Source organism: Alligator sinensis, unplaced genomic scaffold (genome assembly GCF_000455745.1).
Source record: "Alligator sinensis unplaced genomic scaffold, ASM45574v1 scaffold268_1, whole genome shotgun sequence".
Taxonomy (NCBI): Eukaryota; Metazoa; Chordata; order Crocodylia; family Alligatoridae; genus Alligator; species Alligator sinensis.
Genome location: NW_005841853.1, coordinates 4,719,309 through 4,741,935, shown reverse-complemented (window position 1 = coordinate 4,741,935; position 22,627 = coordinate 4,719,309). Strand labels below are relative to the sequence as shown.

Here is a 22,627-nt window from a genome sequence, read left to right as displayed (position 1 = left end):
AGCTTCAGCAGGAAGAGTCCCTGGTCTGATGGGGTGTTTCTGGCCAAAGCCAGAAAGGAGTAGCCTGTGGCCTTGTGATTAGAAAAGCTTGTTCCATATATATAGATGTAATATATACATACATACACATATACATATATATATATAGCAAAAAATATATACATATTCTAGGCAAAAAAAATACACACAGACACACATATATGTGTGTGTGTGTGTAAGTATAGGGACATATATATGTCATAAGATATACATATGTATATATGTAAGTATATAGACATATACATACACACATAAATATATACATACATTTATATATATATATATATATACACATCAATATATACATGCATATATATATATATGGATATGGATATATATATTACTTCTATACATATAGAACAACCTTTTCTAATCACCAGGGTACAGGCTACTCCTTTCTGAAACATATTCATATATATGTATGTACGTAGTTTCATAGTTGGTAGGGTCAGAAGAGATCTGCGCAGATCATCAAGTCCGACCCCCTGCCATGGCAGGAAAGAGCGCTAGGGTCAAATGACCCCGGCTAGGTGATTATCCAGCCTCTTTTTAAAGACCCCCAGGGTAGGAGGCAGCACCACTTCCCTTGGAAGTTGATTCCAGGTCCTAGCCACCCTGACTGTGGAGTAGTTCCTACGGATGTCTAGTCTGAATCTACTCTCTGTCAACTTATGGTTGTTATTCCTTGTTATTCCCAGTAGTGGTCGGGGGAACAGGGACTCCCCCATTGCCTGCTGGTCTCCCTTGGCCAGTTTATAAACGGCCACCAGGTCCCCCCTCAGCCTTCTCTTGTGGAGGCTGAACAGGTTCAGGTCCCGTATCCTCTCCTCATAGGGCCTGCCCTGCTGCCCCCTGACCATGCGAGTGGCCCTCCTCTGGTCCCTCTCCATGCTGTCCACATCCCTCCTGAAGTGCGGCTCCCAGAACTGGATGCAGTACTCCAGCTGTGGCCTGACCAGTGTCACGTAGAGGGGGAGGATCACCTCCTTGGACCTGCTCGAGATGCATCTGTGGATGCATGACAAGGTGCGGTTGGCCTTCCCGACCGTGTCCCCACACTGTCGGCCCATGTTCATCTTGGAATCAATCATGACTCCAAGATCCTTTTCAGCCTCTGCACTGACGAGAAGGGAGTTCCCCAGCCTGTAGATCTGCTGCTGGTTCTTCCTCCCCAGGTGCAGCACCTTGCACTTGTCAGTGTTGAAACCCATCCTGTTCTCGTCCGCCCACCCCTGTAACCTGTCCAGATCTGATTGCAGCCTGTCCCTCCCCTCTAGCGTGCCCACTTTTCTTCACATCTTAGCGTTGTCTGCGAATTTGAATAGGGTGCTTTTTACCCCCTCGTCCAAGTCACTGATGAAGATGTTGAACAGTGCGGGACCCCACTGCCCACATCCCTCCAGGTCGAAAATGACCCGTCCACCACCACTCTCTGGGTGCCTTGTTAGTGACCATTTGATAGTGTAGGTGTCAATGCCACAATCCCCTAGTTTTTTAATGAGAATGGGGTGAGAGACAGTGTCAAAGCTCTTCCTAGAGTCCAGAAAGACTACGTCCACCGTGACACCTGCATTCGAGGATTTGGTGACCTGGTCGTAGAAGGCCACCAGGTTGGTCTGACAGGACCTGCCCCTGATGAACCCGTGTTGATTGCCCCTAAGCATAACCTCCCCCCCTTGCCCCTCGCAGATGCGCTCCTGCTTTTGAGCACTCTTGCCCCCTTGGATCCACGTGGGGATTGGCACCCTTTGGGCTTGGAGGATCGTCTCCTTAAGGAACGACCACTCTTCTTGGACCCCCAACTCCCCTCCCATCCGGGACCTCAGTGCCTCCGCGACTAGTCTCCTAAACTCATTGAAATCCGCCCTCCCTATGTCTGGGTTGGTGCCAGCTAGCAGGAGGGCAAGTTCCTCCTGCTTGTTGCCCATGCTACGAGTATTAGTGTAGAGGCATTTAAGGCCTCCTGAAGGTGCATCACCGCCCCCCCTAGTCCCAGGACTACCCAGGCTCCTGTCTCTTACCTGGGTATTTCTTGTGCTCGTTGCCTGTCTTGGCTGGGCTGTTCTTGTGGGTGGCTCTTTGTTCGGTGCTCCGTGGCTCCCTCCGTCCTCAACTTCCCCTTCCCTTTCCCCCGACGTATATGCATACACAACTAGGCAATATGTGCGTATACAACTAGGGTGCCACTTCCCTCTGGGCTGCCTTGAGCACTGGGAGGTTTTTGCAAACTCGATTCACAAGATAAACCCAGAGATTTCAAATGGAAATCCATAGTCGTGGGCTTTCCAAGGTAGCAGAAAAGCTGCTGTTATTTTTTCTGTAGTCAAAAAAAAGAGTGAAAACTAAGAGCTGGCATTTTCCAGGTGGTGCCCTGGGTCTATCCAGAGGTGCCTTGAATCTAAAAAGGTCGAGACCCACTGGCCCAGGAGGTGCAAAACGCCCCTGCCTTTTGTTACGGCGCTCACTCAAGATGGGGCACGGAGAGCTGCCAGGATATGGATGCAGTTTCAAGAGCAGGGGCTGGCTCAATAACCAGATGGCTTGGGGTCCTTACCCTGGGATTTGGGGAAGCAAGGTCAAGGCCCTGTTTCAGCAAGAGGGTACCCAGCTCCCTGATGGTAAGGGCACCCACCTTGAAAGACCAGGATCGATGCCCTGGCTTGAGCTGATCAGAGCAGCTTGTTGGCCATGCCAGGACGATGGGTCTCTTGCGTGGTTCCCTTCCAGTGTGAAACAGGAGGGTGCATGGGAGAAATAGCTTTTTCTTACCCCTCTTTTCTTCTACGGGCCCTGCGGCTGGATTTCCAGTCATTGGTGCGGTTATCTGCACAAGGCCCCGAAGCACCCACGTGCTAAGAGACCCACCCAGGGTCACAGAGGAAGTCTGTGGCAAGGCAGAGAATTGAACCCAGGTGTCTGAAGTCCTAGCTTAGGGCCCTAATCACTGGACCATCCTGCCCCTCTCCTAGGGTTTCCTAGGCTCATTGCCCTGCCCAGCAGAAACACTGCGTAAAGGGGATTTGGGAAGCTAGGAATACTTCTTCCAGGGGAGACATCACCCAGAGGATGGTTACTAGGAAGGCAGACCTCTGGTTTACAGTGGAAAACCTAGTTCTTGTAAGAGCCCGGCTAGCTTAGGGAATTGGTGTTGCCATACAGAGCCCCACGTGTTTGCCACCCAGGTCCAAGCTGGTGAAGTTGCAGCTATCTCCGCATGGTTGGTGATGAGGAGCTAGCAGTTACCCAGCACTGTCCCCTTGCATCGGGTCACCCAGCGTCCCGAGAGAAAGGGGTATTTACCCCCAGGATACGCAGGGGGAAGTCGGGACACCGTGAATGCACATGTGTTGCCCAAAGCTACCCAGAGGTTGTGCCTGGCCCTGCCTCTGGGTCTCAAACAAGCTGGTAGTTTCAAGCATAGGGGGTCTACACTGCAAAGCCCATGGCTGAAAGCCAGCCCCTTGCTGCAGTCTGTGTGAGGCCACAAAGAGCAGCTCATACCTGTTGGGCATGCTAACAGCATTTAGTGGCCCTGATGTGCTGTTACAGACACCATGCAAGAGGCAGTCTCTACCCCAAGGAGCTTATAGTCTAAATCAATGAGGCTGTCCCCGGCAGGATTTTTCTCCCCATTTCACAGGCAGGGAACTAAGGCACCGAGGCTGACGCGCTCAAAGGTATGTAAGCACCTAACCACCTTTATGATGATAAGCAAGCTGACACAGAAAGACAGTAGCGGAGATGGGAACGGCAGCCCTGTGAATCCCATCGAGGTCCCGTCTATTTGATGCCTTGCGGGGGGTCATTGGGAAGGAAGGGCTGTCCTCGGCGCTGGTGCCGGCAGACCGCTACTCCCATGCTTGCTCATCTCCGGTGGTGCCTTTTTGATGCACGGCATACAACCGCCTGTTGAAACACTGTGATGGGAAAGAGAAACCCTAAATCTGTCACTGCAGGGAGTGCCCACTGAACGCCCCAGATGCCAAAAGCCTCTGTCTGGCCTTTGGGCTGAACCGGGGCGATAAGAGCAAAGCACTTTCGGGTCTGAAGAATGCCTGGCGTTCATCTCTCCTGCGGTGCAGCTGTCAGCGCTTATCTAGTAGGGCCTGCTGGACATCAGCCTTGGATTGAATGCACCCTCCTCCTTGTTCCCACTTAATAGGGGAGGAGAGGACACGGTGTACTTTATTTCTTTCATTTCTCGGTATTGCTCGCCCTCAACAGCTCTAGCTCCAACAGTCTTTATAAATGAATCCTCCTCCCCACGGCCGGTAAGGAAGCCCACTCTCCCCCCCGCTGAAGCAAGCTCCGTTGCATTCAATCTGAATCCCAGTATGTGGGCTTCCTTCCTAGGCCTGTCCTGCGAGATCAAGGAAGCATCTTTAATATTTCCCAGTGCGGCGCTGTGCGGGCTCATGGCAGCTTTCATTCTGGCTCGGTTTCGAACGAGATGCAAATTCAGCCCTCGGATAATTGGCCCGATGAACTGCTGTCAGCAGAGCGCCTCGAGGGGGCTCGCTGAGAGTTTCCAAGTCGTTCTGTGTGGCGAACATTGCATGCTTTGATTTCGCATTGGCCTGGAGCAGAAGGTGCAAGGGGGTTTCATTCATTCGGTAGCTTTCTGTAACCAATGGGACTTGCAGTACTAGGTTGGCTAATGCCAATTAGTACAGATTTTTTCTATGATACAGCCACCTTCTCTTCTGCAGGGTTAAAAGCATTGCCTATAATTTGCATTCAGACCCCGCCATTTGGCCTGTGGAGTGATTTGTGTGATGATGGTTGCCAATGGCACCCGGTCAGGAGGGATGCACAGCTGATGGGGATGCTGTTTTTCTATAGGGGACATAAACCCGAGGTCCTGGCCACATGCAGTCAGTAGCAGACTAGTCAGCAAGAGGTGTGTTGCTCCGACCAGACGCCTGTGTGAGCACTTACATCCTGCTGATTTAGTGCTCTCCTCCCCAGCTGCACCTGTAGATGATAGATGCCTTCATTTTCATTTATGAGCAGTCATATCGCTGCCATGTTCCACCCCAGTGATGGCCGCATTTCAGTTTTCCCTTTGATGAGCTCAACCCACTGGCCTTTTACGAAGCGGGAAAGACTGCAGAGGGGGAAATAGCAACTTTTCAAGGTTTGCAAAGCCCTGGTGGCGCGTGGCCTCCGCTCCCACTAGCCGCATGGCCTGACCCCAGCTCCGTTCCCCATCCCGCTGTGGGAGAAGCAGCGGCTTTCAGCCAGCAACAAGGAGCAAGGGGCAGTCTGCCCGCCGGTCATAAAAGGGGTGTCACCCGCCGTTTCCTAGGTTATTCTTTTGTGCTTCCTTTCCCCGCTATTAATAGAGGTTGAGCCAATCTGAGCGGCTCCAGTGAAGTGGTCAAGGGGGGAGGGGGACGGGGACGATTTCCAGAGAGAGAAAAGCGGGAGGGTCTCAGACAGAGAATGAACCCAAGGGCAGAAGCTGCAAGGAGGCAGCGGCGGCTTCAGACGGGCTTGGGGAGGAAGGGAGGAACGTCCTTTGCTTTTGTGCTCGGCTTCTCTTTCTGCGCGCCGCGCCGCGCGGCCTTTCCAAATGCATCCTGCTGCAATCCCACCCCGCCCCGCGCCTCTTCCCAGTCCAACCATCGGTGCCCAAGAGTTAAAAACCCTGCCCCAGCTCCGCCAGGGGTTATCAGCAAAGCCTGAGCCTCCTGATAGAGGCCTGCCCCCCGGGTTTGCTTGAGGAACTTGAATAAACCAATTGGCCTGAAGTTACAGCATGCCGTGATCCCCTCCATCGCCCTGCGTTTTGGATGGCGGTTCAATGCCGTAGCCTTTCCAGCCCAAATGAACAATAGGCCAGGTGCAAGGCAAGGGAGAGCCAGCCCCTGTTGTCGGTGGGAAACGAACCAAGCACTTCTGGGACCAACATCACGAGTCCCGCTCACACGAGCTAAATGGATGATGCCAATAGGTAAGAGTAAGCACGGGGCTTTTACCCTGGCTGAGGTCTCCTCCTAAGGAGAAACAGGCACCGAAGCGTGCAACAGGCTTATTCAGCACGGGCTCTTCCACCGGGCACTTATTCCTCTTGGCTCTCCAGCCCCAGCCTGCCATGGATGTGTGCGCAGAGCTTTTCTCAGAGTCCCTTGCAGCAGACTTTGGTTGCAGGCGCTGTTATGAAAGAGATGAAAGTCTGGAGGTGAGCACCTGAGATGCCCCTAACCCAGAAAAATGGGAGCTGAGAATTTTCTGCCTTTCCAGATTTTAATTTTTTTTTTTTTGCAATGAAATAAATTGTTTTGCAAAATTCTTGTTGGTCTAATTAAAGATATCACCTCTACCACGAGCCCTGACTGTCTTTGGGGAGTGTCATCCTAGTGGAAATCCTGGGTGACGTGACTTCCTCAAACTTTGATGAAGTACATTTCTCCAGTGAGACGATGCCAGTCATTTAACACGATGCTCCTGCAGACATTTTTTTCCCCCCTCTCTTTGCTTGCACGAACCCCTGCATCCTTGGGGAGAAGGTGTTCGCTGCCAGGGTAAGGGCCTGTCGAATGATTCATTCATTCTCTTTTATAAGTAAAACCCTTTCTTGTAACCATGAAAAGAAGCAAAACCAATGGACAAACCAACCTTTATTGCCATCTAGGCGGTGAGGGAGGGCTGGGTAACACTTTCGCGCGATGCATGCGCACAGGCAGTCTCTTAGTCTACTGCTGATACGACCGGGCTTGCTCAGCGACATGCAGCCTGCCTGGCTTAGGAGCCACAAGAGCAGGCCCAATTTACCAGGGAGCTGCAACATCCATGCCATGGGGCAAAAACCGTCCTGGTTCCCAGGACAAAACCTAGAGTGCATTAGCTAGCTTTTGGACAGTCTGTCTGCCTCGCATGCCCTCACCTTGGCTTGTGGCCTCTTATTCTGTATATCGCCAAGTGGGCAATGGCAGATCACTGTATGACTGGGCAGTGGCAGGAGATCACTGTATGGCTGTAAGATTAAAATGACCCTTTCTGGAGAGACCGATTTAGGGTGAGGCTACAAAGACAGTCGACTGTCCAGCTGTGGGCAGACAGGCTGACTTCATGTTGCCTCCTGTGTCCCGCATCCCTCGCCCCCAGATGCCTTGCTGTGCTTTTATGGCTTCTTCGCTCCCTTTCTGCACCTCTTCTTTAGCCTTCCCGTCCTTGGAGCAATTTATGCCCACCCCATGCATCAGATTTGTCCACGTAGAAAGCTCCCAGCAATGAAGAAGGCCTGGGCACCCACCCGTTGTCATTTGACTGCAGTGTCAGCCTTGGTATCGGGTCTGTGATGAGGGATAAGGGGAATGGAGCTGTTTGCAGTAGGCAAACTTTCATCTGATTAAATCACCATCTCAAGCTAATTTCTGTTCTAGGAGAGGCATCGACCTCAGCCACAGTTACCACCACCAGCACCAGTCTTGGCACGGAAAGCACCTCCGCTACCACAAAAAGCTCCTCCTCTACCGCTGCCCCAACAAGCTCCCACCCTGTCCTGGGAAGTTCCTCCAGTGCCACCAAAACCTCCCTTGGCTCAGAAAGCTCCACCCCCAGCCCGAAAAGTGTCACTCCTGCCCCAACAATCTCCACCTCAAGCTCAAAAAGCTCCACCTCTGACCCCAAAAGCACCTCCCTTAGCACACAAAGCCCCTCCCCTACTTCAGTGGGTACCTCCCATGACACAAAAAAGTCCTCCCCTGGCACAGACAGCTCCACCAATGCCACAACAGTCCCCTCCACTACCCAGAAAAGCTCCTCCCTTGACCCGGGAAGTACCAGCCCTGGTGCGGGAAGCTCCACTCCTACCACGGGAGGGCCCCCCCACAGCACGAAGAGCTCCTCCCCGGACCCGAAAACTACACCTGTTAGTACAGAAAGTGCCCCCCATAACACGACGAGCTCCTCTCGTGTCACAGAAATCCCCTCCCCTAGCCCTGGCAACTCCTCTGGTGGGAAAGTCACACCAAGCCCTGTTGTGGACGTAGCCCCCACATCAGCTCCTAGGGCAGCTAAGCCCACCGTGCCTGGGGTGACTCCGGCAGCTGGCACCCATCCGGATAAGGACCCTGTGACGCATCCAACTCTGAATACTACACTGTTGGAAACCACTGCAGGTACAAGCAAGGTTGTGTCTTGTTCCTTGGGGGCCGGTTGGGTTTTCAGGGTGCTTATTCCAACTACAGCCTGAGCACTTTTAGGCTTTTCTAGATCCAAGCTCCTAATGGGCATTGACCAGACCCCGGACCCCTTTAGTGCCGGTGTTATCGTAGCCCCTTGCATTGAAAAGAGCGCTCCCAGCACCTTAGGGCTGCCAACTCTGCCTGAAGCTATTCCAGGAGCTTTTTTTTTTGCTAACACGACATAATGTCATGAATTGCACTGTTCAACCCGTTCACGATATCGATCCCCCAGGTTGCTTTCAATAGTCGCCGGGAGATCGATGCCGATTCTGGGAGACTCCTGGTCAATCTGGGAGGGTTGGCAACCCTACAGCACCTGGGCGCGGTGAGCTGGTGGCTCTCAGTCCAGGGTCCAGTGCATAACTTCCCACGTCACAAAAGCCACCCTTAAATGATTAGCAGGGCAAAGCAGACCAGGGGAAGCCTTCATGGGGGCTGGCCAGGCTGTCTTCCCACATGAGCCTCGTGTCTGGTTTCAAAGACTTTGGAAGGGGCCTGCTCAGCTCAGATACGGCCCCAGGTTGGAGTCGGCAAAGCCCTGGGACCCCTCAGAAACTTTTCCATGGAAGTATTGGGCTCCCAGTCCAATGCAAACAAAAGCTTGGGAAGAGGCCAAAAGCAAATGGTGGAGCAGGACACAACTTTTTAACCTTTTTTTCCCCTTCCACCAAGGGGGAATTAGTAGTAACACGGGCAGGGGATCTGTTTGTACATCAGGACACCTACTTCCCCTTGCACAAAGGCCTTTGAGACACCGGGGACCTGGCTGCTCTCCCTCCTAGTGAGGCTCCAACCACTACAGCGCTCCCAGCTTTTCCCGTTGGGCTGTGAATGCATCTGGGTAAGAAAAAGGACTCTTCTCCAGGCCCCAGACTGCCAGGCTTTCACCGGAAGGACATATAACAACCTGCAGCAAACTTCTAGCCAGCAAGGTTGATATTTGAAAACTCAACCAACCAACATGAAGGAGATTTCTAGACAGAAATCTTTAACCTGCAAGCTAGATCAGCACCAGTCTTCCCTTCACATTGCCTCTCCCCCGTTAGTGTTTTGCGGACCTCCATCTAACTCCCCCATGCCTCGTTTGTTCGTTCATTAAAGCAGGTGGCAGTAAAGATGGAAGCAAAGAGCTTAAAGAGGCTGAGACAACCAGAGGAGCATCGGCAGCCACGGTTGGCACACCTGGGGGAGACAAAAAGGATGTGACCACGAAGAAGGCTGATCCTCCCTTACTGAAAACCGACTCAGCCTTGGGGGCTGCCACGTCTACTCCAGCTAACACCAAGCGTGTGTCTGAGCCCAATTCTACATCCAAGCCTGGTGACTCCCAACCCAAACAGCAGGTAACGGGCCACTTAAACATGCCCAGAGGAGGTATGAGAGGAGGCTCATGCTTCTTTGGGAGTCTGAAGCAAGTCTTGGGCAATAACCTTCTAACGCTGGATTATACCTGGCGTGGAGGCCTTGGGTCTCTTGACACGCTACTTCCAGTGGCAGGACCTCAAGTGCCCTCGTCCCTCTGCAAGGTGTAGGGCATTTTTGACATTGCAAGCAGTGCAGTTGGGGGTGAGGGTTTCTGAAGTGAAGAGCAGGTTCAAGAAACACTTGACTGGGGTGACTTAGTTAGGGAAGAAGGGTCTGGAGCAGGGGATTGCACTAGATGACCTCCCTGGGGTCCTGCCAGCCCTGCTTTTCCATGAGTCTATGACTTTTCTGTCCTTCAGGCTGCACGTTCGTGTTGCTGTCTGATGGCCAGGCCACAAGAGAAGGCACAAGCTCTGCCGTAGGTGGAGGTCTTCCTGGGAAAACCTCTAACAAGGCATGAGCCTGCAGCCCGGGATCGGGTAAACTCCCCAGATGAGGGGAGAGAGGGAGTCGCAATCCGGCTGCCGTTCAGGGAAGAACTTTATTTGGGATGGAAGAGGAAATATAATGGAGGAACAAATGAGCTGGAGATAAGATAGGTGGTTGAGCCTGCAGGGGTTGTGCATGGTCTGCAGAGGAGCGACACCATGCATTAGAGCAGGGGTGTCAAACGTACGGTCTCCAGGCCAGATCTGACCTGAGGAGCTGCTCTGTGCAGCCCTCCCATTTACTGGCGGCCAGGGGAAGTTGGGGACGTGGCCGGGGGGAAGTGGCTTGCCACAAAATCCAGGCCTAGGTAGACCTGGCAGTTGGCAGCAGGAGGGCAAGCAAGAGCTGCTGATACAACCCCAGTTGCCTTCCGGTCACTTCACCCATTGCCTCTGCCATGACCCCAGTTCCTCGGCTGCTAGTCCCACCACTATCCCATGCTGGAGCTGCCATTGCTACTGCATGTCCCATGGCCCATGCTGGAGTAGAGCTGCCGCCACGGCACAGGGGCATGCACTGGTGGCCTTAGCTGTGGCACGGGGCACACGACAAGAGCAGGAGTTGCACTGCAAGCACGATGCTGGAGTTGCTGCCGCGTGTCCGAGGGTGAATCCAGCCCACAAGGAGCCCTGCGGTCCGGATCTGGCCTGGGGTGCAAGGTGAATTTTCCCCCCCTGCATTAGATGATGGGGCTAGGGTGTGTGTAGCAAGGTGGGGAGCATGGCAATAGGAGTGGGGGAGGTTTCCGATGGTTGCTTTCACCACGGGTGGGTCTGAATCATACAACTGCCTGTCTAACCTCACCCTGCAGTGGCCTTGCTGTCCGCCTCCTCCCGTTAATGCCAAAACCCATTTTGGCACATGCGCTAACAGGTACCCACCAGACAACGGTTTCCCAAATAGGGTTTTCCAGGTAGATGAGCCCAACAGACCTGACACGCCTCGTTTCACTCTTGCCTCTCACATCTGCTGTCTGCTGATTTTTGTATTCATTGTTTCACAGAATTTATGACCGTAAAAGGGGTCGTTGGTTAGACCTAGTCCAACTGCTGGTATAGTACAGGCCACAAAATGGACTGGGATGCTCCAGACAAGGTTCTTTGGGCAGATGTGATCTCTTTTATGAGGCCAACTAAAAAGTTGGAAAAAACTTCTTAGTTAGGTTGGTCTAATAAAAGAGATCACATCTGCCCAAAGAACCTTGTCTGCCTATGTCCGTAGGCCAACACAGCTACAACCACCTACCCTTGGGACGCTCCAGGCCTTCGTGCCTGACCTGCCTGCTCTACCAGAGACCAGGTCTCCATCGCACAGAAATGACTGACCTGGGGTGGCTTGTGTCTTTTCAGATCACTTGCAAGGAGCAGATACCGTCCATCAAAACCGGAAAGGAAGCACCAAAGCTTGTAACCTTGAATGCAACGGGAATCTGTGTGAGTAGTGCCTTTTTCTGTATCTTAAAAAACCCATTCAAACTAGACCCATCTGCCTTGAAGCTTTGGAGATCAGACATGACTTTTACAGCCAATTTCTGGTAGTCTTTGCCTGGCAAAAAGATGTCCTTGTTCTCTTCTTGCTTATGCTGGGGTGAATCAGAAGCAAGTCCATTGAAGTTGATAGTATTATGTGCTGTAAAGCCAGGAGAAGTGAAAGGAAAACCCAGCCCAAGTAGTTTATACTAGGCATTCTGCAACTATTTCTGAGTATGAGCCGTTCATAGGAAGGGCATCCTCCTCCTTGTTCATCTTCGCGTAACGTCTTTGCGGCAGGTTCTCATACGGAGACTTGTTTAATACATTGATAACTGCCTTTAATGAGTTGCAGCGAGACAAAAGAGTCAGTTTTGTGTGAATTCGCCACCTCCCCGCTCCTTACTTTTTCATACTTGTGGTTGTTTAGGACGCCAAGTGGCTTTTGGATGGGCCAAACCCCTGGCTTCTAGTTCCTGGGGTTTTCAAGACAGTAGAGGCACATCTGTACTGCTTGGGTGTACCCTGTTCCTGTGTCCTTTGCCAACCCCAGGAATGAGGGACCCAAACCGTTCGAGGAATGCGCCCGATCTCCCCCTGGCACACTTGAGGGCACTCATGAGGGGCACCCCAGGGTGACTTCCCTGCCTGATTTCCAGTTTGGGGGTGGATGAATGGGAGCGGGTAGCCAGGGTGCACGCCGGGGATGCAGGGCAGGCGTACCCTAGAAGCGCCGAGTCTGGCAGGATCCATTTGGCGGCCCTTACTTGTGCTGCCTCCGGGGACGGAGAGACGTTCCTGACCGTGGGTTGCCCCAGCTGTAACGCGGGCTCATGCTGGCTGAAAGGGAGCATAGCGAGAGCCAGGCAGGCACGGCTGCAAATGCATCAGGAGGAGACAGACCACTGGAGCATGCACGCTTCTCTTCTTCAGCCTGGTTGGGAGAGCCCAGGAGCTGCGTGCACCTTCCTGCCTCTGTGTCTCAACCTATTGATCTGCCTTGCTGCTGGGGATCTGGCTGGCTCGAGAGCGAAGATGCTCCCGGCTTGGGGACCACAACCAGTCTGAACGCACCGGGGGGGATGGAGGTCGGGGAGGCCGCCGCAGAAACCACCCCCGCTTTCCGAGTAATCGAGTTTAATCGAGTAAACAAACCCGCGCCTGCAAATGGCAGGAACTCGGCGAGCGGAAGCTGTGCTTGTTGCTGCGACGCGGGGCCTCTGAGTCACTTCTGGCCCCAGAGTACGATGCCTCCCTGGCTGTGCTCAGGCAGCAGCCCTGCAAAGTGCTCTCGGGGCTTTGCACCGCTGTGCTGGACTCGCAGCGGGCTGCGCCGCAGGGAAGGTGACTCACGGCTACCACCTCCTGGTCAACGCCTCCCCTGCTCTTCGGGTAAAATCATGCTCAAAGCTCCTTCAGTGGACACTGGCAGACTAAAATCCACACCTGCAACCATATCTGTGTCAGTAGTAATCGCTTGGATTATTTAGGAGGCTTCAAAAAAAGTATTGGGCATTCATATGGCTCAAGCAGATAGCCAGGTTATGATCTAGGATTTTCAGAAAGCCAGTGCGTGTCTGAAAGGGATAAACTCTCCTGCTTGGAGGAGAAAGCCGGTCTGTCTGGGAGGGAGGGAGGGAGGAAGAAGCTTCCCACGCTTTCCTCTAAAGCAGCGGTTCCCAATCGGTGGTGCGGGTACCACCAGCGGTACGCAGACGGCCTGTCAGTGGTACGCGTTAACAGATTTATTATAAGTACTTTATAGGACAAAAATTTGCTGGTGGTCCTTAAAGTTGAACTGAAAATTTGCTGGTGGTACTTAAGGTATCGTTTTAAACCGGTGGTGCATAATCTGTTTGAGGGCCGCTGGTCTAAACCATCTCGCTTGACCAGTGTCAGAGACGCTGCCGGACTGGTTGGGCTCGGGGTAGCAGATCCTGCGGACTTGTGGACTTTTCCCCACTGATACATTTCCAGACCAGACCATGAAACTAGAGCAGGCAGCTTTGCTTGTGGTTCACGTTTATGGCGTCAGGTCTTATCCCTACACTGTTGCATTGCTGTTGAAACCGCAGGACAGCGATTAAGATAAGGACATAGGATGAAATGCCAGACGGGAGCTCTGGGCCATCTAGCGCAGTGTCCAGCTTGGGCAGCAGCCAGAGCCAGATGCAGCAAGGTGAAGGATCAGCAGAAGTGGGGCGGTGGGTCTCTACATGAGGTCTCACCTTGAATCTAGACCTTCCTCTCATATTTTCAGTGACCATGTGTGTGCTTTAATCCACGAAAACATTGCAACTTTATTTTATTTAAAGAGTGCCCCTTTGGGCTCTTAGTTACCTCGCCCACTTTGCTTCAGTCATGCACGGGTGATGGGTTGGCTCACTGTGCATGGTCAGGTGGCTAGCAGCTTGGTTCAGGGACCGGAAGAGCCTTGTAGCAAAAGGTTTGACTTCATTAGCTCAAGTGGAAGAGCTGGTGGCAATGGGCCGGAGTTTCAGTCGCCCTGTGGAGTTTGCCTGTATACACTCGGAGTTTGTTACAAAGGGGCGCCCTGTGCAATGCCTAGACTAGTGTTTCTCCATCCTTTTAGACTCAAGACACCCCTCCTTAGGTTCAGGGCACACTTGTTAGATTCAGGGCACCCCTTGGAAGATGCCGGCTCTTAGCTGTCACTTGTTTTTGACTGCAGAAAAAATACTAAAGTAATCCTTTTGTTGCAGAGAACTCAGAAAGAGCACACCAGGGCAGCATCACTATGGATTCCTATTTGAAATCTCGGGTTTTATCTTGTGAATTGTGTTTGCACACCTAACAATGCTAAGGTTGTGCGGCACCATGGTTGATAATCACTGGTTTCGTCTACGTAGGTTCGTATAAAGTGCCTCTCACTCGAGCGTCCAAGGGCAGATTGCAGATTGGCCCCTTAGGCACCACCAAGTGTGGATAGATTACCTGGGCTTCCCTGGGAAACTGAGTCAGAGGAATCAGGTGAGGTCCCTGGGCTCCTCAGGTAAAGAGGAGAGTTAAATGGATAGACCAAGTGCTGAACCTGGAGGCCTGGAGCTGGCCGGTATGACCTGCTAAGCACAGGGGTGTTTCTGAGCTCCTTCCTTGGACTTGACCTAGGGGTGCACGTTAGGCATCACGGAAGAAGCTTTTGAAGGTCGGCCCCTAACGGGGGCTGAGGGTGGTAGCCATGCCCACCTTGTATAGCAGCCCTTGCCCAGCACGTGGGAGACCTGAGTTTTGGGCCCTCGAGCAGTGGAGATGCAGCTCCCCATTCCCACTTTCCAGCAGAGATCCCGACCCACTGGGCCAGAGAGCTGTCTCGCATGCAGCTGCCAAATGGATTTCGGCACTTAGAGGGGCTTGTGGTCTCTAGACACAACACCCTAATTCACCATGGGTAAAGCAAGGGAACCACAGCAGCCAACATCCTGCTGCTGCGAGGGTTGTTCAAATGCACTCAAGAGATCCCAGGAAGACGGCCATGACCTCCGCTACAAAGGAAGGCAAACACTTGTTCTGCTCACAGATGCCAACAGATTTAACACAAAGCAGCGCCCTGTTTGCATGCATTAATGAATTAATTGCAAGCCTCTTAGCTCGGCAACTTCTTTGTCTCCTTGCTGCTGGGGGTATCTGTGCTATCACTCCCTCCTGCTGGTAAGCTCAGGTGCCTCGGGAAGTCATATTCATCACGGCTACCATTAACACAAAGTGCCGATTCAAATTTTTAACCGTTTTCAGTAAGATGGTTAGTATGTCCTGCAGCCTCTAAAATCACCCCTCGCACCCATGCCATAAAGCCTCCCACTCTGCTGCCCATTTGAAGAAACTGTATGGCTCCCAACCTAGGCAGATCAATGGAAACCCATCCTGTCTGACGTCCTGCCTTTGCAGATGTGGCAAACAAGTCTCCAGCCAAATCCTGGCAGTCAGGTGGAAACCTCTTATGCAGTTCACAACGTGCACAGACAGCAAGTGGAGTCAGATCACATTTTTGCATTCAGCATTTGAAGCACAGACCCCCGGCTAGAGTTGGCATCACAGCGCGTGTCGTGTTGCACGCGCATAGTGAGAGACAGGCTCTGCGCCAAAGCGTTGAATTATCTAAACAGGCAGGACTGACCGAGTGTGGGAGGGGAATTAGAGGTACAGGGGGGGTTGCCCAAGGGGTTGGGAGTAAGAAGCCAGTTTCCTGGCTCCCAGTAGTGCTCTGAGTGTATTGGGCCATGCTGCCTCCTGGCACGTCTCCCCAGCAAGGTTGGGGGCAGTTGTGATGGTCCAGGGCATGCATCAGCCCCTGCGGGCCCTACGCTGATCAGCTTCCCCCATAGCATGGAGAGGAGTGTTTTGGGTGACCAGGAGCAACGTGCAGCACAATCTCCTGGGCCCAGGCCATGCAGCACCTGGTCGCTAGACTCAGTTGGACATGCTGCAGGTGGTGGAGGAGGACAGATGTGACACATCTCTGGCAGTCCATTGCCAAAAAGACAGGCTTTAGGGTGCTGGTCTAGCAGCAGGTCCCTCGGGTCTGAAAGGTTTGTGCCCAGGCAGCCTAGATGGGCTTTGAGGGCCCTTGGGGTGCAGGGGAGCCACGTGTGGGGCTACGGTGGAGACCATCTTTTCTCCGGGCTTCACACTTGCGATCCTGGTGCTCTTTAATGGCTGTCACAGATTGCTGCTCCTGGTGCTCCTTGCTGTCCCAGCTAAGGAGTGCATTGCTGGGAGCGGTGTACATGCCTTTAGGCCTGCTGATATGGCTGGTGTCTCTGTGGGTGCAGACTTGTTCTGGCAGCAGATTCTGTTTGCATGCCTAAATAAAATGGAGAAAAGTTCCTTTTGGGCTGGAATGGAGCCTGGCGAGTGAATGTTTGTGCAAATCTCCTGGTTTGGCATCTTCTTCATTTCTGCCGTGCTAGGGGCAGCTGCATTATCCCTCCCCATGTCCGGCCAGCCAGGAAGCCTGCCGCTCCAGTCCCTCAGGTGGCTCGGATCATAATATTTATCCAAGCTGCCATTAACACCCAGTGCGGATCCAGGTTTGAAGCCGTTTGCAGTAGGACTGTGAGCGTGTGTCCTTCGGCATTTAAATCGTTCCCCAAAACCTCCCACTCGATCCGCCATTAACTCTCCACCCAAGGAATTCCTGAAAATCATAAACATTTATGCTTCCCAAGCTGGGCAAATAATTAAGAACCAACCATATCCGACTTCCTGCCTTTGAAGATGTGGCAAACAAGTCTCTAGCCAAACCTTGTCAGCCAGGTGGAAAAGTCACGTGTCATTCACAACCCATGAGAAAAACAGCAAACCGAGTGCTTCCAGAGACGTCTTCTTAGGGGATCAGAACTTGGGTCGACTTCAGGGGTGTTGGATAAACTCACAATGTCCCTAAACCACTTGGGCTTTGACCATGAACAACACCCTGTAATGTCAGGGGGTCATATTTATAAGGCTGTGGTCACCGAAAGCTCCAGTGGTAGCAACCCTGCAAAGTGAAGGCAAGTGCAGCCAATTGCACGGGGATGGGAAAGTGGAAAGCAAATGTTTAACCCCGTTCCTCCGGCCTCCCTGGAGAGGGCAGAGCATTTGGCTAGGATGCTGGATAATTTCCACAGTGAAAGGAAACCCAGCAATGAGATGGTCTTTGGAGACGCTCCAGCCAGGGCCAGCACTGGGGAGGACAGGACTGAGCATACTCTGCTTGCAGCACATCCACCTGAGTCTGCAGACTCACCCCAAATCTCGCAGTTTGCCTAAGAGACTGCTCTGGATATGTCCCCTGCTTTCAACCTTTGGTCTCTACCAAGTCTGAAAGCAGGCTAGGGAAGAGTCCACAGCAGCATCTCTTCTAGGGCTGGACCACATGTTGGGCAGGATGTGCTCAGCCCCGTGATCTGCAGGAAATGCTGCTGACACTGGGAAGACTAAAACAGTCAAAGCTCAAAGCCATTCCCCCAAGTTTCCTCCACCAGAGCCAAGCTTAGCACCCAAGACTCCAGGCTCCCATTTCCCTGCTTGGCTACTTGTCCGGCAGCCGGCAGCGGGGGGCCGGTCATGCTGGGCTGCTCCCCCGTGCAGGCAACGCTCCCTCCCCAGAACAGATCTGTACTCTCTATCCTTTGGTTCATTGTGCCCTGGCAATATGTTGTGACAGCCCAGGCGTCTGGCTGGTGGGTCTTGCTCACACGCTCAGAGTTAAAGCAATCAGCATTTTGGGGGTAAGGAAGGCATTTTCCCCCGGATCCGATTGGTAAGGATCGCTGGACTTTTTTTGCCGTCCAGTGAAGCCTGGGGCATGGTCTATATGCTAGGATCATCTGGACAAGTTTTATCCTGCCATTGCATGGCCAAAGTACTGCCGATGCCCTTGTCTCTTCCTGAGGCGCACTGGAGGGGCCTGGCTTGTGGTTTCAGTGGCTGTTTTGTGACCCCTCCGGACAACCCTCTATTGTATGGCTGGCCGCCGTTGCAGGAAACTGGACTCAGTGACCTGGGCGGCCCTTTCCATGTCCGTGCTCCAAAGAGGATGTCTACACCACCTCTACAGTAACCCTGAGACTGGTGCGGAGAAAAAGCCCTGCCTACTTGGCCCAGCCCTGCCTACCCTACTTGCCAAAAAATGTCTGGTGGTTGCTTTTTCATAGACTCGTAGAAAATGAAGGTTGGAGGGGATCTCAGGAGGTCGCATCTAGTCCAACCCCCTGCTCAAAGCAGGATCAGCCCCACCTAGATCATCCCAGCTAAAGCTTTGTCTACCAAGGATGGAGAGTCCACCACCGCTCTGGGTAGCCTGTTCCAGTGTTTTACTACCCTCCTAGTGAGATAATTCTTCCTAATATCCAACCTTAACTTCCTTTGTTGCAACTTGAGCCCATTGCTCCTTGTCCTGTCATCTGCCCCCACTGAGAATAGCCAAATCCTCTTTCAAACTCCAAGACCTGAAGCTGGGTTGTGTCTGAGCGAATGTGGCTTTTCTTCAGCATCTGGAGTTGGGGGAAGCGAGCAAGGCTGTTTCTCACCACTGCAGTGGCATGGAGACACCCCAAATATCATTGTAACAGCCCAGCACTATGCAGATGTGAAGGTATTGGAGGACTTCTAGGATGGTCTGCTAGGTTGGGGTAAGCCAGCACTTGCCCATCGGTATCCGGCCATTTGGGCTTCAACAGCATCTTTCAAGTAGGGCTCTCAAAGCACTTAGGGCATTGATTTAACTGAGCCTACACCATCTCACACGGGAGGCAGGTGATGCCCATGGACTGGATTTTTACTGTAATCCTGCAGGCTGAGTTGCATTTTACTGGGTGACTATCATTATCCAGCTATATCCATCGGGCCAACACAAGACTGAGCTTGATGGGCTTAATTTGGAGGGGATCAGCTCAGCGGAAAGGAGAAGGAGAGGGGACTGTGGAGGAAGGAGGAGGACAAAAGAGGGTAGAGTCGTGAAAGCGAAGTGAAAAAACAAGGAGGGCAGGGAGCAAGGGAGCAAGGGAAGGATGGAGGACACAGGCCCATGGCACAAGATGGAGAAAGTCCTGCCAGAACAAGGGAGCTCCCTGGATGTCCAACAGTCCCCGTTTCAGCAGCGTCTGCCCCTACCAGCTGGCATGTCTGGGTACTTGGAGAAGTGGTGCAAGGGCCCCCGGCAGTGCGGGAAGTGGAGGGTACAGAAGGCATTGCTCTTCTCTTTAAATCAGCCGTGCCAAAACAGATCCCGCCGTTCGGTGCTATGCTGCATCGGATGATGCACTAACCACTGGCTACGCCTTGATATTTTGGAGAGGGTCTTCATCTTGGAGTCCGACCTGAAAGCCAGCTCTGGTAACTGCAGGGAGAATTGCAGGCGGTCGTTTCAGCCTGGCAGAGTATTTTGCTTCACCGTATTGTGGCTGGGTTTAATGAAAGAGCTGTCTGCATGTCTGTACCTGCCCTTCCTCTCCAGAGGGATCGGGGGCATCATTAGTGATGCTAAGAGGCTTTCGGAGCCCAGGTTTTCTGCATGCCAGCCTCCTCGCTCTGCCCAGCATCCTCTTTCAGCGAGGCGAGTCTTGAAAGAGAAGCTCTTTGCTATGCGTAACATTGCCTGGCCCGGGCAAGCCTGTTCCTGGGACCACCCCCCAGAAATAACGCCGCTCGCTCCTTTGATTTGCTTTTTTAAAGGGCCCGTAACACCTGGTTTCTATCCGCCGGGAAAAGATTAGAGCTGCGGGGACAGGCCTTTGCTTCCTGCAGATCTGGGCAGCGTCACCGCGCAGCAGCTTCCCCGCCAGCCCCGGCGGTGACTGACATGGGAAAGCGGAGCTGTGCCAGGCCCGGCTCACGGCGAGCTTGCTGCATTGCATTGTGAACCCTCATTTGGAGCCTGTATTTTTTCCCACGTCAGCCGCGCGAAGCCCTGAGCAGCATTACTTCACCGGCTTGGACGAGAGCGGAGAGGGGGAAAATCTTTGTCCTTGCTCCTTCCCCAGCCCCCCAGTCCATCTGGCTGGAGCAGTTTTGTTGATTCAAGTGCCGTTACCTCATTTGGGGATGTTAGTTTTAGATTCCCGCCAGTGTGGGAACCAGATTAGCTCAGCTTGTCAGGTCCTGTCAACTCCAGCCAAGGAATGCAAAGTGCCGCGGAGGGCCGGCGCTGGAGCAGATGGGAGCCGCAGGGGACTGCCCCGCTCGGGAGCCTGGAAAAGCGACAAAGCTTTTTGCCTCCGAGGGTGCTAGGTGCAGACCGGCTCAGGGCAGGAGCAGTTGAACGTTGCTCTGAGATGGCTTTTCAGGACGTGTAGGAGGCAAGCCTGGAGGTTCCCAGTGGGTGGAAAGCAGCCAAAGCCACTGGCACGAACTATAGCTGCAAGGATAGGCTTGAAAAGGATAGTTGGGCTTTGGGGTGTCTCATCCCCAACTTTCACAAAGTCCTGAAGGCTCCTCATCACCGCCGTTTGGCCAAGATGGCCATCCGCCAGCATGGGGAGACCATGTTCTTGTGACCCTCATCCGCCCAGCGTCCCTTGCGGGGCGTCCACTGGCTCCTTGCCTTCCTCCTGGAGCTGCGGGTGTCGTCTGCGGCTCTCTGCTTGGGGTCCCTCGGATCCCCTCTGGGACCTGTTGCACCCATTCCCATTTTGCATTTGGTTAAGTGGTGTCATTTCTGGCTCTTCTGTTGCTTTGCAGGATGGTGTCCATCACCTGAGGCTTAAAAATAAGGCAACGTCCTCTGTCCGGACGCCATTAGGTGCTTTTTAAAGCCCTGGTGCCTCAAGGTGACCAAATATTTGCACAGCCTTTGGCCACCTCCCGACAGGCGCCTGCGCTGGGTGAGGATGATGAGGTGTATTCAGCGCAGCTGAGGCGGGGGACTTCCCTGCTCTTCCACTGACTTCTTATATGGCTCAGGTCAAGTCACTTAGGTGCCTAAATCCCCTTACGGAGCTGAGCCATAGTTTGCCCGTTCCCCATCTGTAAAATGGGGTTCCAAGTCCTTCACTCCTATGCAAGGGATGCGGTGAGGCTCAACCTATTGGCGACGTGGGTGAAGAGGCCTGTATACATCTTGTAGGACTGTGAGCAAAACTCCCAATGTCCGGGGGAAAAGTCCTGCCCTCTTGGGCCCTTTCTCTTCGAGCAAAACGTCCTGTAGCAGCAGATGCCGGGCCTCGGCACTCACCCTTCCCCATGGTTGGCGCCTGCCCCGCCTTGACGTCTTTCACTCCAGGGATGTGCTGAGCGTCTGGCTTTCTCCATTTGCAAGAAATAGCTTCTGTGTTGTCTTCGCAGGGAGCTGCCCCCGCAACCTCTTCAATTTTCCTCCGGCAGGTTGCTAGGGGAACCTCCTGGGACTGAATGGGCTGAAGTGGTTTGTAAGGACATCCTTATTAAGGCAGCATTGATTTCCGTACGAGCTTCCACTGAACATAGTGGCTCAAACCTGAAAGGGGACATGAGAAAATAGACTCATCCCCGCCGGTGCCATGAGACAGAGCTCCTCTCCAGTAGCCTGATCCCGCCGGTCTCTCCAGATGACTGCGGCGTACCCCCGGGATACGCTCAGTCCCACTGAGAGCTCGCGTCTACACACGACACTTCCTGTGCAGTAGCTCGTTGCTACAGCGCAGTAGCGTTGCATGGCACAAACCGTGACGTGATGCTACTGTGCAGTAATAACGAGCTACCGTGCAGTCGGCGCGGGGACGCTACCTTGCAGCACTGCCGGTTACTGCACAGTTACTGCGTACGTGGGTGTGCGACTATTAAATGCGCAGTAAATGCAGGCACAGCCAGAGAGTCTGATCTCGGTGACAGCAGGGTAACGCCATTGAAGATGCTGAGACCGCAACAAATCCGCCTCCTTTATCCTGCCTCTGTGATGTACTCCCCTGGCCCCGTCACCGCAGCATCTGAGCAGACCGAATCCTTTACAGCCTCGCCGCGTCCGCGGAGGCAGGCTCATGCTGGGATCCCATTTTGCAGACAGCAGGAGGCCGAGGGGCTGACCCGAGAGGATGTGACCTGCGGGTCTCTCCGGCACCGTGGCCACAGACAGCGGTCTGTCCCTTTACCCCGGGCAGGGATTGTGAGGAATGAATAACGTAAGAGGGTGGAGAAGAGAGTCAGCCCTAGAAACGAATCGGTGACGTGAGAGCTTGTCTAAACTTTCAGCTCTGCAGGCCAGGGGCCGTGCCGTCCTTCACGTCCTGGGCCTAGCGCACAGAGCCGCGGGCTATACCGCACTATGATGCAAATGGGAGACGGCGGGATGGGCGATTTAGAAACACAAGCTGCAAGTGTCAGAGCTGGACATGGGATCCAGGGGCAGGGCTGGGGATGGGTGGGACACGGTGAGCCCTGTTAGGACAGGCAGCAGCCTTGAGGAAGCAGGGAGGTGCCTTGCTAGCGCAGCAGGGTGCCCGAGCCCTGGCGCAGCGACGGCCTCTCATCTGTCTGGAGCCAATGCCGCAGAGTCCCAAGGAGAGCCCAGGGTGATTGAAGAGCCTGCCAGGGCTGAGCTTTCCTGGTGGAAAGTGAAAGGGCAAGAAGGGGACAGTGCCTGGATCGCTCCTCGTTCTC

The 22,627-nt window shown here is 53.4% G+C and overlaps 1 protein-coding gene across 1 annotated transcript in view; it reads left to right on the top strand.

Moving 5' to 3' along the window:
* PODXL (podocalyxin like) overlaps positions 1 to 22,627 on the top strand; it is a 70,860-nt gene that overhangs the window by 29,675 nt on the left and 18,558 nt on the right. Inside the window, 3 exon segments of the mRNA XM_025213281.1 lie at positions 7,428 to 8,165; positions 9,333 to 9,574; positions 11,435 to 11,518. Of these exon segments, the coding sequence (XP_025069066.1) occupies positions 7,428 to 8,165; positions 9,333 to 9,574; positions 11,435 to 11,518 (1,064 nt within the window).